At 40.0% G+C, this 18,545-nt stretch overlaps 1 protein-coding gene across 1 annotated transcript in view; it reads right to left on the bottom strand.

Annotated features, from left to right (window-relative positions):
* Positions 1–18,545, bottom strand: part of LOC109930456 (cysteine-rich motor neuron 1 protein-like) — a 295,898-nt gene that overhangs the window by 21,147 nt on the left and 256,206 nt on the right. Inside the window, exons 7-9 of the mRNA XM_048600447.1 lie at positions 11,267–11,395; positions 7,775–7,928; positions 3,574–3,695 (exon numbers count right to left, since the gene is read on the bottom strand). Coding sequence (XP_048456404.1) covers positions 3,574–3,695; positions 7,775–7,928; positions 11,267–11,395 — 405 coding nt within the window. The remainder of the gene's footprint in view (positions 1–3,573; positions 3,696–7,774; positions 7,929–11,266; positions 11,396–18,545) is intronic.

The raw sequence follows: 18,545 nt of genomic DNA, 5'->3' as shown, positions 1-18,545 counted from the left end.
TCAAACATGCAGCATATATTGAATATTATGGAAAGGTATTGAATTGAACCACCATTTTAGTTCACTCCTGTAGGAAAAAGTTCAGGGTCAGGAATGGAATTACATCTTCTCTCTCTTGGTTAATAAGAGTGTGTATAATCAACAGGATTTTAACTCAACCAAACTTTGCAGAAGAATCTTCAGAGAGTATTGATCAAATATCAAAACACCCGGCAGCTGAATTGAAAACACTTGGACAGAATTCACTGAAGCTGGTGAACAAATAGCACCTATCTCTTAAAAATGAATTGGGTGAGAGCAAGTCTGTGACATCCCGCACTGGAGGTTACAGTGTTGTAGGGGATCCAGGGTACTTACACTCCTGTTCAGGCATTCCTGTTCTATCTTTGACCAACCAGATTCAAGTTTTGTTTATGAACAGCACAGGGTTGGAATCATAAAGCGCAAACTGCACAATGAACCTAATGTCAAATTTGGGACAGAAATCAAAACAGGCAGGAGAAGAATGATCTGATTGAGGGAGTGTGGAATGATGATACAAATAGAATTTTTTTTTAAAAAAAAGATAAAGAAACCAAAACCTGAAAGAATGACATTCACAGTGGGGATTTCAATCTTCAATAGCAGACAGTTGGTTTGATATTAATGGAGGCTGAAATAGACAGACCTTAAAATTGTGTAGCACATTTCCCTATCTATAGCACGAGATCTTAATGTTTATTCAGTCTATGTGGAAGGGGAGCTGCTATTTTGTGCAGCTCATGAAGGAGTAAAACATTCAGACAGCAACTTCCAAATTTTCACATTTAGGTATAACTAAGTGTGCACCCATCACTTTACTGTTATTTTTACAGTGAAATCTGGCACTTTGTTTTTAGAAATAAGCGTGAATCTCTACTTAACTAGTCATGTTGAATCCATTTGGAATAGATAATTTTCCAACACACTACAATGTCTTTGATAAAGGAAAATGCTAATGGTTGGTTTCATTTATTACAAGTAATTTGGGTCACTTATCAATATCAAAAAGGCAAACATAACACAAGTTGATTATTTCCCTTAAGGATTAACTTTCTCAAGATTTCTACTTTCAAAAAAAACAGGATTTCAAAATGCATGGACTCTCAGGAGATCATTGAAGAAGCAGGATTAGACCTGAAACTCCTCTGGGAAAAAGAATGACAGACTAAATCACTGGCTTGAGCTGAGTTAACATCCCACCATAACGCTCTCCTCCCTTAGCTGAGTCAAAATGAAGGAATCCATATCTGTCCCCCACACCCAAGGGATGCTCTGTAAAGAACCACACAGCTGAGTACAATGACTGAAGTATTTATGAATGGCGCATTTGGCCCAAATGATCAACTTAACTTTGGTCTCTGTTAAAATGTATAATGTAGGCTATTATAGGATTGTTGTACGAAAACAGTGTGACTGGCTCCTTCACTCTGCTATGCACTGCAGTAGGGGTCGATGGCAACTAGATATTTTAAAACATAATACAATAAGAAATGTGTAAAGGAAATGGAAATGCAAGGAGGACATTTAATAAGTTAATCGCCTGGTTAGGAGACCCTTGATATTTTACTCCATTTCATCTTCCTACCGTGTGTAACTAAAAGTGAAAATTCCCTGTTGTCCTTGTCTGATTGAGAGCAAAGAAAGGATGCTGACCAGCACCACCTCAAAATCAGGCCATACACAAATGTTTCAGTAGCTGCACTGAACTGTGTGGTTCTTTACAGAGTGGACATTGGGTGTCAGGGACAGTTGTGGATTTCCACATTTTGACTCAGCTAAACGGAACTGTAATTCAGCTGAAATGAGTGACACTCCTTCCAGACGAATTCCCGATGTATCGTTACACTGCTTCTTTGACAGTCCCCGAGAGGGCAATAGTGTTCTCATCCCTTGTGAGTATTACCTATAGATCCTCTGTGGTAGTAAAGTCTAAGGCCTGGATTTTCACCATGATGGGAGTTGCTCTGACATGGTGGAATTGTGAACAAACCTGGAAATCACAAATCCTACCCTCCAACAGGGCACTTCCCATTTTTTGTGGGCATGAGATTGGGGTCAGGTTGGGATATGCACATGCATGGTTCACAGAAGTAGCTAACCACTTAAATCAGCAGGTGCCCCCACTCAACTCAGTTTTTGGTTGTCCAGCAGTCTGATACGCAATGTATTCAGAGTAGACCCACTCAGATCCTGGGAACATTTATGCATTTCTTCAGATAGTCAGGATACCCCCTTTAAAGAGGTGAGGTAGACTTTTGGATCTGTTCCAAGGACATATTTGGAGGTGGTCAAGTGACATTGGGGGAGATCAGGTGACCTTTGAAGTGTTTAAAAGTAGACATGTACAAGATGCTTAAACTCCCATCCTTTAAATATTCAAAATATGTTTATACCGTTGAAAACTATCATTGTTTATAATGTCACTTTGTCTGTTGAGATATTCTTGAGGGGTTCTACTCCTGGATTACTACTGCATAACCACTCTACAACCATCCAGTAAAGGTGCCTGCCATTTCACAGGTTGATCAACGGCTGTAAGTGGTTGTAGACGCTTATAAATGTGACGGGAAATTAATTTCAACACTTGTTATAAGAGGTTGAGCACTTTAATTAAGTGCTTGTTCTTTTAAAGAATTATGTAGTTGAAGGAATGTATATATAATAAATGTTTTTTTTTCAAATAACAACGTCTTTTTTAAAAAAGGTATCATCAGATCTGCAATATATGCTCAGAACTTAATTTTATCACGTCTCTGTATGGATCCTGAGGTATTGTCATGGTGGATACAAAATGAGTTGAAACAGTAAGAGAAAGGCCAAATGCTGATGAGTGTAGTGGTATGTCTAGGCACTAAGTTGGCACAGCGGTTATAGGGATATATAGGGACTTGGGTTGGCATGGAGGATAATAAATGATCGAGGGGTGAGTAAAGTGCATAGAGTGGGATCAGAATTGTGTGGGAGGGTGTGAGGGAAACCTCATTCCCAGTCTAGCTCCCCACCCGGCATACACATCTCTTGGTTCACCCAGTACATAGCCCCCACAAACCAGCAGAAAATTCAACATCCGCTGTCAGTTTCTGAGAGACAGGATTCTGAATTCTGTACAGCAGAACACAGCCAAAATATCTGTGCTCGAGTAAAATTTCTCTTTAAGCTTGTGCAGGGAAATAGAAAACATTTTTGATTCTTGTCATAAAGGCAACACGTTTACACTTACGTACTATGCACATAAGTTTATAATATCTCGTGCATTTTTCTACAAGCTGGATGGGCAGAGCAAATAGAATTCACTATTTAAAAAATCCCTACTATGTAGGGCAGGAAATCACTTATACTGAAAGAACTTTATTGTACACTTCTTTCTCTCAATTTTATTCAAGCCGTACTTACGACACATATTAGACAGGTGTCAAACATTGTTCTTCTTCAATGTCACTTACCCCAGTGCAAATAGCAAAGCTAAAATATGACGTATCATTGACACCCCTGATTTAATAATTTTTTCCCAAATGTTGGCAAAATACCTGAAATGAGTTAATGTTTTGGTACCTTTGCAGTGACACATGGAGCACCCTTTCTTATTTTGTTCATATCCCTCTGGGCAATATTTGTCACAGGTAAATGGTGGACACTTCACGCAGCGACACATGTCACATCCGTGTTTGTTTTTCCTAAAAGTTATTGAAAAAGTAAAATTAGCAAATGTCCAGATCTATGGAAAGAAAGGCAGCTTCATCGTTATTTTAAATATCTGAAAACATCACATGCTCAATAATTGCATGCTCAAAATATGGCTGTTACATTGATTAACTAGTTTCTGTTATGATCCAGCTAATGGTACTGCTGGACAGGTCAGATCCCAGAATGACCTACTAGATTATTTGTTTCTCTTAATCTGTGTTAATATAGTGACCATTCTCTGAAACAGTGACACAAGGCTGCAGAGTTTCTTTAACAGCAGAATATGATGAAAGATGAAAACAATAAATTAAACACGGAAAGCAATTTAGACATAGACCACCGTTTAAAAATCCACATATGCCCAGGATAATAATTCCACCCTACTCCCCAATGTCATTTTACAACAATTCAAATCAGAGAAATTACGCCTCCATATAAAATCTTTAAAGTCTTTTTAATTGATTCTCTCCAGTGTCTGTCTGTTAAGGGTGGGATGCTTCTATGTGAAAATCTCAAAACTGAGAGCTTAGACTCCCTCAGTTTCTGATTATGCAGATTTCTAAACAAACACTCTTCACCTAGAAGTCAAACAAACTAAAATTTTCAATGGAGATTCCTTATCTGCTTAACTGTTCTAGAACACCTCCTTTCTTGCAGAGACACTGTACTCGTTTCTGGTCACAATCAGGTTTCTCCCCTACAGCCTGTAAACCTTTCAATCACTAGGGGTTTCCTCACCTAAAATCAATCCTGGATTATCGTGAATCTAAAACAACGTAAGTGATCTTCAATGTTTACTCCAATTGTTTTAACTACCATAAAGGTAAACAGTTTTCTATTAACAAACCAGGCGTTTCCTGCTCCATGATTCTCAGTGGATGAGATCACTGTTAAAGAAGGACTGTCTGATCTAAATTTTAAAGAAATCTTAAGTAACCAATACCCATGTGCCACTGTTTTAAAATCTAAACTCTCAAAATGATATTTTCATCACATCATCACATTTACAAATCAGTAAAATCCGACAAAAGGTCCTTCCTGACCCACAGACCGCACTCACTGAAGACAGACGATAGCATCCCCTCCATGACAACCCTCAGTACTGGAGCCCCCCAAGGATGTGTCCTCAGCCCCCCCTACTGTATTCCCTGTACACCCATGACTGTCTAGCCAAATTCCAAACTAATGCCATGTGGAAGTTTGAGGACGACACCATTGTGGTAGGACGGGTATCAAACAATGATGAGTCAGACCACAAAAAGGAGGCAGAGGGCTTGGCGTGCAATGGTAACAACCTCTCTCTCAATGTCGGCAAAACAAATTAACTGATCACTGACTTCAGGAAGAAAGGAGGAGGATACATCCCCATCTACATCAACAGAGTGGAGGTGGAGAGGGTCGAGAGCGTTGAGTTGCTATGCATGACGATAACTAACAACCTATCCTCGACTTGCCACATAGATGTGATGGTGAAGAAGGCACAATAATGATCTTCTTCCTCAGGTGGTCAAAGAAAATCAGCAAGCCCATAAAGACCCTCACCAACTTCTATAGATGCACCATAGAAAGCATTCTATGGATGCACCATAGAAAACTACTATACTATGCGGCTACAATAAATCAAACTAAATCAATGAAGTGACATCTGCCATTTTGGAAACACAGCATTTAAGCAATGGCATCCAATTAAGTGGCCTTGAAGGTCTATGGGTTAACGGCTTCTCTGAAGGACTGCATCTGCAACCATTTTGCACTCCTTGAGTAACCAGCATCTTGCCAGCCTAGATTATAGGACATAAAATCTGGCTGAAGCATTTTACACACCTTGGGACCCAGTGGCATCAGGTAAGCTGATACCTGCAGAGCAGCCTTTGTGGCAGCTCAGTGCAATCATTGAATATCAATATACTTATTCAATTAAGTCAAGGAACAGAATTGGTGCTGTACTTCTTCAAGCATTATCACAGTCCTTTGACAAGATGTTTTCGTACTCAAGTTCCCGTTAACGTACGTCGCCGTACAGCAATCCAAAAGTTCCCATGCATGTGGTGCACACGCCAGCACCTTTAGTTTACCCGTGTTTACTGTCCCACTAAACATTGAAAGGGCTTGTGCACTTTGCCAAACCATCTGATCATTATAAATAAAAGGGTAAGTTGCTCACATGGCAGCAATTGCAGGGTTAATAAAACTAATGTAAATCAATCTTGAGGAAAAGTTTATGTTTTTGTGGATCTGCAAAAGCCAGCCCTCTAATTGCTTGGATACTGGTGAGTGAATTACTGTGAGTTTGGCAGTACAGAATATACTATTTTGAAAGAAGAAGACATGTTGTTGAAGCATTCTGTGTTGCATTCATTAGGATAAATGCAAGAATATCAAATTTCAACTAATCACAATAAGTGGAGTATAAATTATTGTGGTCATTTAAAATTTGGCATTCTTGCATTTGTCCTGATGATTGTAAGATGGGGAGCTTTGGCAACATGCTTTCCTTTTTAGCAATGCTGTAAGTTTGAGATCAGTACCTGCAGAGAGAACTGCAGAATTAACATGGAGTTACCTAAAGCAGTCTAACATAATAAGCAACTGAAATTGATACAATTGAAAACATTTTTTAAAAAGAGGATTTACGTCACATATTTATTCTTTGATCCTTAACATCCTAAGATTTTCCAAATTTCACATTAACCACTTGACAATCTCTACATGGCAGCTTCTTCTCCTCACCTCCAGTGTTCTTTTGAAAGTAGTCGTTTGTTGCACTCATCCAGAGAAGGGTGGGTGGGGTAGTGTGTCATATTTGTTAAAGACTGCATAGTCAGCAGGGGAATCAGACTGTCAACAGTACAATGTGGCTTCCCATTCTTTCAAGCCTCTCATATCCAAGGCAAAGATCTTTGCCACCCTAGCAGTAACTCACTGGGAAATAAATTATTTCGTTCAGCATGGTCTCTAATGCCATTTAATGCAAATAATTTTGTACCTTAATCCCATCCTCATTGCCAAAATCCATTACAGATTGGGAGGAACATATAAAGAGAGACTGAGATGTTGGAAGCTTCAACATTGTGATTAAAGTCGGGGTATGCTTGGGAATGATGATTTATTTTGTGCCGGGTTGGGGGTGGTCCGATGAATTAATGTATGCGCAGAAATACTGAAGAAAAAAATGTTTTTAAAATGTCCCAACGATCCTGCATTAAGATTGCTCGCAGCAGTTCCCTGGAGATCAGACTTTATTTTCGCGAGTAAAAGTGAAATACCAGAAATGCTGAAGACCTGAAAGTAGAACAGAAAGTGCTGGAGAAATTCAGTGGAGAGATACAGTGTGGAAACAGGCCATTCAGCCCAATAAGTCCACATTAACTCTGTAAAGAGCATCACACCCAGACTCACACCTGCACCCTATAACCCTGCATTTTCCACCTAACTTACACATCCCTGCATCCATCATCCCTGGACATGATGGACAATTTAACAAGGCCAATCCACCTAACTTGCACAACTTTGGACTGTGGGAGCACCCGGAGGAAAGCTGCGCAGACATGGGGAGAATGTGCAAACGCCATACAGTCACCCGAGGGTGGAATCGAACCTGGGTCTCTGGCGCTGCGAGGCAGCAGTGCCTAACATTTCAAGTTAATGCTTCGAGTTCAATGACTCTGAAGAATAGTCTCCATTCCTCTCTCCACAGATGCTGCCAGTCATGCAGAATTTCTCCACCACTTTTTATTTTATTTTCTGTAGCCTCCAGGATCAGCTCAGAGGGTTGATAATGCTCTATGTGCAGGTGAATGATATCCATGTGTGAATATTACAAGAAATACATGCAAATAATTTGTATATCATGGATAAATGACAAAACCCCAAATAAAATGTTAATTGTGCAAAAATTGCAATAACTTCTACTACAGCTGTTTATAATCATGTGCTAGTTCTCACTGTTCACAAAGCCGGGAACCCTGATAAAAGGATTTACTGCACGTCTCCGAACCTAGCCGCTGTCTCACAAATGAGAAAGGTTATGCAACTCATGACCTGTGTAATGGTGATGTACCGCACTTACACATAACCATAGAGACAACGTTTGTTACAGGAAAGCTTTCGGCACTTGTGTGGCTGTGGTCGACATTCACAGATGCTGCACTCATCCACATCTGTGAGGAAGCCATGGGGACAATCCAAAGAGCAATAGGTGGTCAAATCCGGGCAGGGTTCCTCTGGAACAGAAAGATATTACTTACCATCAGTCACAACCAAGAACAAAGCAGAGTAATTGAGTGGCAAAACAGTAAACCCTTTCATCAAGATGCCACTGTTTACTTCATCCGTGTTAGACGTGCCTGTAACATTGTTCGTTTGAACAAACCAGCTGTTCCTTGTCTTTTGTTGAAGTTAGTCTTTAAAATGTGTAAAAGCAGTATGGTTGAATTCTAGGCAACTAGCCTCTGGTCAAATGCTCCAACTAATGGCAATAGCCAGCCCCCTACAATCACAAGAGTATATCTCAATATCTCAATATTTTGTTTGGTCACTAGTTGGGCTTCTAACAAAAAGTTTACCATTGCAACTGTAACTTGTTATCGACATGAAGCTTGAAAGTTTGATGCAGTTTGCGACACTCCCTCTTTAACTTGGGGTCGAATGGACACTTGAAGGTGGTCACATGACCAGCTCCAAATTGTGCCCAACAAGCTTGGTAGGTTGACTGTTAAAGGTCAAGGGGTACGATGGACGGTGGTGATGGGAAGAGGGGCTTAGGAAGAAAATGCAAAGTAGTCACAGACTGTAAACAATGACCAGGGCAGCTGTGGTGGATAGGCTGCTAGTATTTAAGTCACAGGGGAGCTGTACATACCTGTATTTCAAACAGTCTATTTTATTCCAAGATGCAATGGAGTTTGGGGTCCAGAGGATAGCTTATTAGCACTTCTACCTGAATGTAAGGCTCATTGCTTTAGAAATAAATTTTGAGGGGGGGGGGGAAAAGAGTTTATTACAAGCAATTATATTACTGTGTTATTGGGCTTTCCTTCAGATAAAATTAAAAACTTAAAAAAAACTTGCAAGAGAATGAGAAAGAGAGGTTAAACACAGAGGTGGCTAGTCTTGCACCCAAAGTGACGACGATGCTGGTCACTATATGCAATGTAAATTGGAGCCTATGCTCAGATTGAAGAGATTGAGCTCATGAGGATTTAAAAAAAAAGATTCTCGTAGCTCAGTTGGAGGAATATTCTCCAAGTTGTCCTTCACCGTGAGTTAGTTCAAGGATTACAAGTTTTACAGCTAGAAAAGGAGAAAGGAAATCGGGAAACTTTTAGATTGCTTCTTGGATAATTATTTCCTCATAAGAGACAGAATAATGTACAACCGTCAAAGGGTATATTTGGTCATTTTAAAGTTAAATGGGACATCTTTTCTATATCTTAGGATATAAGGGAGCTACCAAATTGCGTGTAGACAATGTTGCTTTTAATTCATTTATTACAGTAGAAGTCTTAAAACTGTAAATCTCATTACGGGTCAGCTAGTCAGCTACTAAAAACCAAAACATCATTCTGTTTTCAGTTTCTACTTGGAATGTAATAAATTCCTTATTCACAGCAAAACGATAAGGGATTTATTTTCCAAACTCCTTCAACACAAACAACTATAATTAATCAGGTTCAAAATATTTTGTTGGTGATGAACAGCCTGTTCCTGAATGATGAGCCTAGTGTGAGGCATTGTGGTCACTGCATGAGTAACAAACAGACCAAGCCCTGTTCCATCTTAGTGCTGTATCTCTTCCAGCTGTTGTCTCCAGGCTGATGGAATGTAGCGATCTCGTGCGCTGAGCATTTGCTACTATGAACTCAGAAATTAATAACAGTTGTTCCACCCAGAACATTGGAAATTACAGACGTGACTGAGAGACAAGTCCCGAGATATGTACATCAAAATGTGCAACTGGTGTAATAGCTTTTAAACAATGATGAGTGAACTTTAAATATATAAACATTTTAAAAAATGCAAACTTTTGCAATCAAAAGTTGAAGTATTTGTTTCATAATCTGTGTAAAGTCAATCTTTGTTTTTTAAAGATTAAAGTGTAAAAGTTTCAGAAGCATCCTGGAGATGGTAATGATTGAATTCCATTGGAATGGTATAGATACAAATGAAAATGAATGCCGGTAAATGAATGAATAGATAATTATATGGATGGATTTATAGAGCTCATAATATTACAAAATTAATAAATGAATTCTTTAGCATGCTTGGTCTTGTATAAATTTCACTTGGGTCCAAATTAACATGCATACCAACCACTCAAAAATACTGTCGAAATGGACTCAAGACTTTTGGTCCAAGAACAGATTTTCACATGTGTATGTGGTAAATTCGTGTTACACAACCATCTTTTTGGCATGAGTTATCCCTTTCTCTCCTCTATTCTGAATTCTGGAAATATCCATGATATTTTCCCACTCTATAGGCCGCCACACTATCTCTGGGAAGGAAAGGCTGACACCAAACAAGAGGGAGTGTGAAAGTCTGAGAGAAGGCGAGCACATGGGGGAGTGAGGGGGAGGTCACGACGGGGCAGGTGCATGGGGGCATGATGTGGTGAGGGTTCGAGGGCGAGAGCGAGCATATGGGGGTGTGAAAGCGAGTGCGCGCACGCGCACGTATGTGTGCGAGAGTGAGGGAGAGAGAGAGAGAAAGAAAACGAGAGAGAGAATGAGAACGTAAGAGTGCACGTGACAAAGAAACACAGCAGCCTACAGATTCCTGAACAGGGAATTTCTATTTCAAGGTTTGAATAATTATGCAATACCAACAAAAGTTGGAACACTTGGAATTCCTTCATGGTTTCAACCAATCTGTTGAAGTTTGGTAGATGAAAAATCTGCCAAATTCCCAACTAAGTTACAGCAAATGGACCTTGGGGAAGCCACCAAATTCCCTGATAATCGAGAGTTTTTAAGCTGCATTAAAACATAGCACTCATCATTAATTTCACTTGTCATCAATAGAGAAACAAACATGAATCAGGATTTCCCATTTATTTTTGGGGAGCCTCAGTGCACCTTCACCAGTGCAGAGCACTGTCTGCTATGAGGAACATCCCTGATTGCTGACAATTTTTCTGGGATCAGGGTAATTTGCCATTTGAACTGGGCTGTTTTGTCTTTATCTTGAGAGACAGATGTTGGCTACGGCAGACCTTATCTGGCAGTCAGTTCTGTTGCTGGAACCAGGGTCAAACAACTTTGCAAAGGTGTAAATGTTGGGAAATATATCATATGACTTACCATCGTTTGTGACTAGTTATAAACAGACCTTCTTAATTATGCTGATGTACTATGTGCTTCAGGTCATTGCTGATAATACTAAAAGTGCAGGGATAGAGCAAACAGTGGCCGAAGAAATTTCGACTGTATTTTTCTAGAGTTTTGCCAAGGAGCTTTTAATTCAAAGCAAGTTTAACACAAAGATTATGTTGATTGAGCTAAAGGTTCAGTACTTGGTGACTAAAACCTCCCTGGCATTCTGAAAGGATTGTACCACTTACTAGGTAGGCACTGGCACATCAAACATCCCTTCTGATCTTGCACAAAGCCATACGGGCAATCCTTCTCCGTCAAGGTGCAGTTTATCAGCCTCTCGCATAACGTTGGATTAACTGTCCCATAGCTTGGCTCTGTTGGAAAAGCAAATCACAGAGACTCAATTTCTGGATGAATATTCATATTGGCCAATATGGTTCCATAAATTATAATGCACACTTCTTCAATATCATACCTACTCCAAATTATCTGCCAGACATCCAAACAAAGTACTACCGATCAAGGTGCCACGGGGGCCTTCTCATTGAAACACTGCAGGTTCGTAGTCATGGTGGTGATGGTACAGAATTCCACAGAGTCTGGATTTAGCGCCAAGTGTGAAGGAATATATTTAAGTCGTTATGGTGAGAGATTTGGAGTTGATGGCTAACCTGTGATTTTTGCTGGTTCCCTCCTTCTTGGATCAAGAGGTCACAGAGACAGGATATGTACTACTGAAGTTGCCTGGCGAATTGCTGCAGTCTGTTGCCCTCAACAATTGTCTTTTGAAGAAAATCTCCCTATCGGGATCTACTAAATTGCATTAATTTAAATAAATACCAGACGTTATTTCACCTAGGGTGACAGCCTATATTTTTCCATTAAGCCAAGTGCAAAAGTCTGTTCCGAACAGCACCTCTCGCACCCTGTTAACAAATTCACCAATTGGGCATTTGTCAGTTCTCACCCTAGACATAATTTATGTGTAAACTGAAGCACCAGCTGCATTGCAATGTCAGTGTTGCAATTCCACTCCCTCTTTGTCTGGATGACTGTTTCAAATGAGTATCTAATGATATAGAGGTAGGGATTGATCTACGGTTACTTTTCTCTATGTTTTACAGTCCGTTCAGAAGTTGTCACAGGAAGATTAATGTGGTTAATTAGACTGCACATGTGCTTCCAAATTGCTACCTTCACAATTGGATATATTTTCTCTGGTCGTCAGTTTGAGTAAAATAAAGGTGTTTGTTCACATTAGCGGCTATAAGAAATGCTGGCTGAGTCACCTGCTGTGGTTACAACAGTCCACACAGCCTTCAGCACTGCATTTACATCTTTTTTTTTGAGTGGAGGGGGTGGGGAAACAGGGAAGTAGGGGAGAGACACAGCACTACGACCTAATGATGGATGACATCCTCTCTGCTTAAATTCTGATGGCCAATTCTGTTGTCAGAGCCCTGGATCTCGTACATGTCCAGCTTTGCAAATCTTGCTATTTCACTGTTCAAATTGTACACTTATGTATAGACTCATACAGTTGTACAGCACAGATACAGACCCTTCTGCCCAATTCGTCTGCGCCAACCAGATATCCTAAACTGATATTGTCCCATTTGCCAGCATTTGGCCCATATCCCTCTAAACCCTTCCTATTCATATACCCATCCAGAAGCCTTTTAAATGTTGTAATTGTACCAGCCTCCACCTATTTCTCTGGCAGCTTGTTCCATACACGCACCACCCTTTGTGTGAAAAAGTTACCCCTTAAGTCTCTTAATTCTTTTCTCTCTCATTTTAAACCTATGCCCTCTAGTTTTGGACTCTCTTACCCTGGGAAAAAGACCTTGGCTATTCAAAGAATCATATTCACCCTATCCACGCCCCTTATGATTTTATAAACCTCTATAAGGTCACCCCTCAGCCTCCAATGCTCCAAGGAAAATAGCCCCAGTCTATTCAGCCTGTTCCCATAGCTCAAACCCTCCAACTCTGGCAACCATCCTTGTAAATCTTTTCTGAACCCTTTCAAGTTTAACAACACCTTTCCTACAGCAGGGAGACCAGAAATGAATGCAACATTCTAAAAGTGGCCTCACCAATGTCCTGTCCTGCTGCAACATGACATCCCAACTCCTGTACTCAATGCACTGACCAATGAGGGCAAGTGTACCAAATGTTTTCTTCACCCCCCAAATACCTTTTAGGACAATAGAAATTTTGTCCCAATTCCTCAGGCAACAGGACATTTGCACATAATTTGTATTGGGAAAGAAGCGGACGAACCAGCTGTTCTGTAAAAGGCTGCCTGGGAACCAGGAAAGGCTATCTTGGAAGATGCTCCAGCAAGAACCATCTGTTACTGGTGATTATTTCATATCATTTACAAAGTAAACTGCCTGCCAATGTCCGAATGACAACTGGATTTGGTTCTGTGCTGTCCTCACTAGAAGCCAACCGGATGGCTTCTTCACACTTATTTTCGTGTGGAAATTAAAACACAATCTGCACTGATAACTCATTTTAAGTGTTGACTTTGCTTGTCAAGTCATTGGAAGTGGGATTGTTTGGTCTGTAATCAGCAATGACATTGAAGGAACACTGGTCTGATGTTTCAATGAATCTATGTAACTGATTGCAACTCATAGTCTAAGATTACACAAAAATAAATAAAAATGATGCAAATATTAAGAAAACAAAGATTATTGGAAGTTCACAAAACCTCCACTGACACCTAAGAGGTTGCGATTGAGTGAGCTGCAGTTTTGCAGAGATTTCGCCATAAGACTGACTAAAACAGAATTGAGAGGTTGAAACCTTTGTTTTTAACAAAATAAAAAAGGCAGAAGATAGACTTAAGAGGCTTGTAAAAAGTAATGATTCTGAAAGGGTTATTGTTCAACACAACATTAATCTCCACCCAATTTGAAGGTATCATGCAGCCTTGCAGTGGATAAATCAGGAGAACAGCTCTCGATCTAGAAGAGAACATATATATCATCTATGTTTCCCATAGTCCTAGTAATCATGTCTAACAAACAAATGTAACTTGCACCTTTTTTTTTAAACCATGCTATAAACTAAACTTAAGACAAGAATCCCTTCTTGTTAAGACTCATTTGTGGTTGATCCTCTCTCACTGTAAACCAACAGGCCCTTAGACCAATGAAGGGAGAATCCTTCTATCAAAAGCAGCCTGTAAATATATCTAACAAAGTGCGTAATAAACAAAGATTCTCGCAGTCACAAAGTATTTGCGAGGATAAACATGGAGGACAAACAAGGATGAATACAGATAGCAGCTAAAACAGGCAAAGTGTCTTCGATTAGTGTAAGGCTGTAGAATGGATACAGTGAAGATGATGAGCTATATTTTCTATGAGGAACTGTAATTTCTTTGGGTGTTTCAAGAGAGCACTAAAGAAACAAGTGATTTAATTAAAAATCCAAAGGAAAAATTGGAAAAGACAAAGACTTGCATTTCTCTTTACCCCTTTCATGGCGACTGGATGAAAATATTTTACATTCAATGGAGCATATTTGGAGTGCAGCTACTGCTGCAATGCAGGGCATGTGGCAACTTGGACACCAATTTCCACAAACACAATGACCAGGTAATCTGTATTGCACTGTTGATTGAGAGATAAATATTGGGCAGGACAGTGGAGAGAGCCCCCCCTGCTCTTCTTTCAAACAGTGCAATGGGATGTTTTACATGCAGTCGAGGGGCCTGCTGGGACCACAATTAAATGTCTCACCCACAGACAGTACCTCCAAAAGGTGCAGTACCACCCTCAGTAATAGACTGGAATTTCAGCTTCGGTTTCACATTTGGGTCTTGGAACTGACCTTGAACCCACAGCCTTGTGACTCAGAGGCGACAATACCACCAACTGAGCCAGAAAGGACAGGACTGTTGACAGCAAAAGCCATAAAAATAAACACAGCTGAACAGAACTGAAGCAAAAGTACTGAAATTGGACGCAGTACGAAAATCGAGAAAGAATAGCAAACCAAACAAAATCCAAATGTAATGGAAACAAAATGAAGATGGAAAACATCTTGATTTTAATACAAGTTTAAACAACATATTCTATGCAAAAGCACACTTTTACATGTCTTACTACAAGCTTAGGGTTTTATACTCCAATGAACCTGATTTAATTTTAATATGCTATCTGATTAAACAAGCAATTCATTTCATGCTCAATTAATTTTCTTCAGTTGGTCTGAATTGGCATTTGGCACAGTACAGGGGGAAAAAGAAACAACCAGCAGCAGTTCCCTCATGCTTCGAAAAGTAGGAGATCTGGCAAATGACTGTAGGAGTTCGAAACACAGTTCATACTTTTGGCATCAGAACAACGTAAGAAACTGCTGTAGGTCAGGAAATTTCAGTTTCTGACCAGATTTTATATTAAGTCACTACTGTGGAAGAAAAATCTGCACCTTATATTTTTATGTTACTTTGAACAAGGTAATTCAACCAGCTGAACAGTTCATAATGCACTGCATTATAACAAGGGGAAGTATCTTATCTGTAACTAAATTATCTGTAAATGTATAAATAGTCTCATCAGCAGTATGGTCAGAGAGAGTCATAGCCTCATACAGCATGGAAACAGGCCCTTTGGTCCAACTAGTCCATACCGACCATCTTTCCAAACTAAACCAGTCTCACCTGCCTATGTTTGGCCCCTGTCCCTCCAAACCTTTCATGAACTTATCCAAATATCTTATAAAAATTGTAACTGTACCTGCATCCACCACTTTCTCTGGCAGTTCATTCCACAGGCGAACAACTCTCTGCAAATATTTGCCCCGTATGTCCTTTTTAAACCTTTCTCCTCTTATCATAAAAATATGCCCCCGAGTTTTGAACTCCCCCACTTTAGGAGAAAGACCTCTGACATTCACCCTATCTATGCCCCTCATGATTTTATAAACCTCTGTAAGGTCATCCCTCAGCCTCCTATGCTCCAGGGAAAAAAGGCCCAGCCTATTCAACCTCTTCTAATACCTCAAACCCTCTATTCCCGTCAACATCCCGATCAATCTTTTCTGGATCTTCTCCAGTTTAATAATATCCTTCCTACAGTGGGACGACCAGAACTGCACACACTACTCCAGAAGAGGCTTCCTCCATGTTCTGTACAACCTCAACATGACATCCCAACTCTAAGTAAGTAATGTCAAATAACTGTGGACCTGGTTGCTGCATTAAAATGCTAACCTCATTGAGGCAGAGTAATAGCTGCAATAATTTGAACTGAACTTTTTGTTGCCTAGCTACTGTATAACATTTCTTTGCAAAGTGGTGGTACGTCAAATATTGACCAACACCATCCAGTGCCAAATTAGTGGGTCTCACAAATCTCTACGTTGTTAGAAGTAGAATCATTACATCAAAATTCCACATGGAAAGTTCAGTGCTGTCCAAAATCCTACACACCTTTCTTTGAAGAACCAGGATGTGAAAATATTCTATTTGTAAAAAGACTCACGTGAAACAACAGCATCTGGGCAGACAGTGAAGAAATGGTAATGGCACTGGTGTGAACCATCCAGAGGCCCAGGCTAATAACTTGAAGATGGAGGTTCAAATCTCAACATGGTAAATGATGAAATTTTAATTGAATTAACTTTTAAACCCACATTTATTTAAATTAGGAAATTACTGTAAAAGGCTCACATGGTTCAGTGAACTTCTTTTAGTGAAGGAAATCTTGGTCATGATAGTGGTAAAATATGGATCTTTAATTTTCAACTTCTGTTATCTGCTTTCAATATCAGAGACCTTCACTCGTTAAAATAGTTTTAAAAAGGAAAAATACACAGAAATAAAACGGCTGCAATGATCACCTCACCACAGATTGAAGCAAGTTCAATCAACTGAGTCAGATGTGCAGATACCCACATCCCTGTTTTAACTTACATTTGTATGAGAATTGCACAGGAACGAGAGCTCAGCATCACTTTCTTAGGGGCAGGGAATACATGTTGCAATGAATAACAAGTTGCCTTTGACTGAGGCACCATAAATAAAAGTGGCACATCCAGCCCTGCTGATTCTGTGAAGTCCTGCTCAGTAACGTTTGAAAGATAAGCCATTTCATTGAAAGTACAATGTTGACATCTAACTGACAATATGGCGAATTGACATATTGCCCTGTCCACAAAAATCACAGCAAATTCAATCCGCCCAATTACCACGTCATTGATCTACTCTTTCTCAACAGCACTTCCAAGCAGCATATGCAAAGCAACAATTTGCTCACTGATGCTGAGTCACCTTGGTGAATCAGCTCCTGACCTCGTTACAGCCTTGGTTCAAACATGGACAAGGGAGATGAATTCCACAGTTGAAAGTGACAGCCCTTAACATGAAAGCAATTGTCAACCAAGTGTGGCATCAAGGAACGTAGCAAAACTGAAGTCAATGGGAATCCAGGGAAAATCTCGCACATGGCTTATTTAGCACTAAGAAAGATGGCTATGGTTGTTGGAGGCCATCTTAGTCCGAGGACATCACTGCAAGAGTTTCTCAGGGTCATGTCCCAGCCAAATCAATTTAGATGTTTCAATGATCTTCTGTCAGTATAAACCCAGAAATGAGGATGTCCACTGTTGATTGTATAATGCTCAGTACATTTGCTACTTCTCGGATATTGAAGCAGTCCACATTTGTATCACAACTGCCAGATGACCATCGCCAACAAATGGAAACCTAACTATCACCCTCCTTGATATTCATTGGCTTTATCACAACTGAATTCTCCAATATCAACATCTGGAGATCTCCACTGATCAAAAACTGAACTGAGCCACAATTACCGGGCACAGGCAATAAACCAGCAGATCAAAGGCTGGGAATTCTGAAGTGAATAACTCGTCATCTAACTCTCCAAAGCCAACCCATCATCTACAGACACATGCCAGTACTGTGATGGATGTCTTGCCTGGATGAATGCAGCTCCAACATTCAAGAAGTTTGACACCTTCCAGGATGAAGCAACTGACTTGATTAGCATCTTATCCACCGCCTTAAACATTTCACCCCTCCATTGCTGACACACAGAGGGAGCAGCATGCCCCATCTCCATGGTGGGACAACACCCAACAACTCACCAAGGCTCCTCTGACAGCATCTGCCAAGCTCTCCATGTCAAGCAAATAGAAAGACAAAGGCAGCAGATACATGGAAACACCACCACCTGAAAGTACCCTCTAAGCCACACACCATTCTGACTTACAACTATATTGCAACATCTAGTTAGAAGAAATTGGGAAAAGGAAATAAATGCTGGTTTTGCCAACAATGCTGACATCCCATGACAGGATATTTTTAAAAAAAAGCAGTTTTTACTCTTACTTTTAAAACAGGAATTATATACAGCAAAAGGATCAAGGTCCATTCCTTAGTTCATCATCCTGTTTGAATGTCGCACTGTTATGTTGTCTGCACTGAAATGGTCAAATATTAAACTTGTATGAAAAAAGGAACTATTTTCAAAATAACAAGGT

This window comes from Rhincodon typus, chromosome 8 (assembly GCF_021869965.1).
Source record: "Rhincodon typus isolate 14 chromosome 8, sRhiTyp1.1, whole genome shotgun sequence".
NCBI classification, from domain to species: domain Eukaryota; kingdom Metazoa; phylum Chordata; class Chondrichthyes; order Orectolobiformes; family Rhincodontidae; genus Rhincodon; species Rhincodon typus.
Note: the sequence above shows the minus strand (reverse complement) of the source record. Positions and strands in the feature narration are given on the sequence as shown.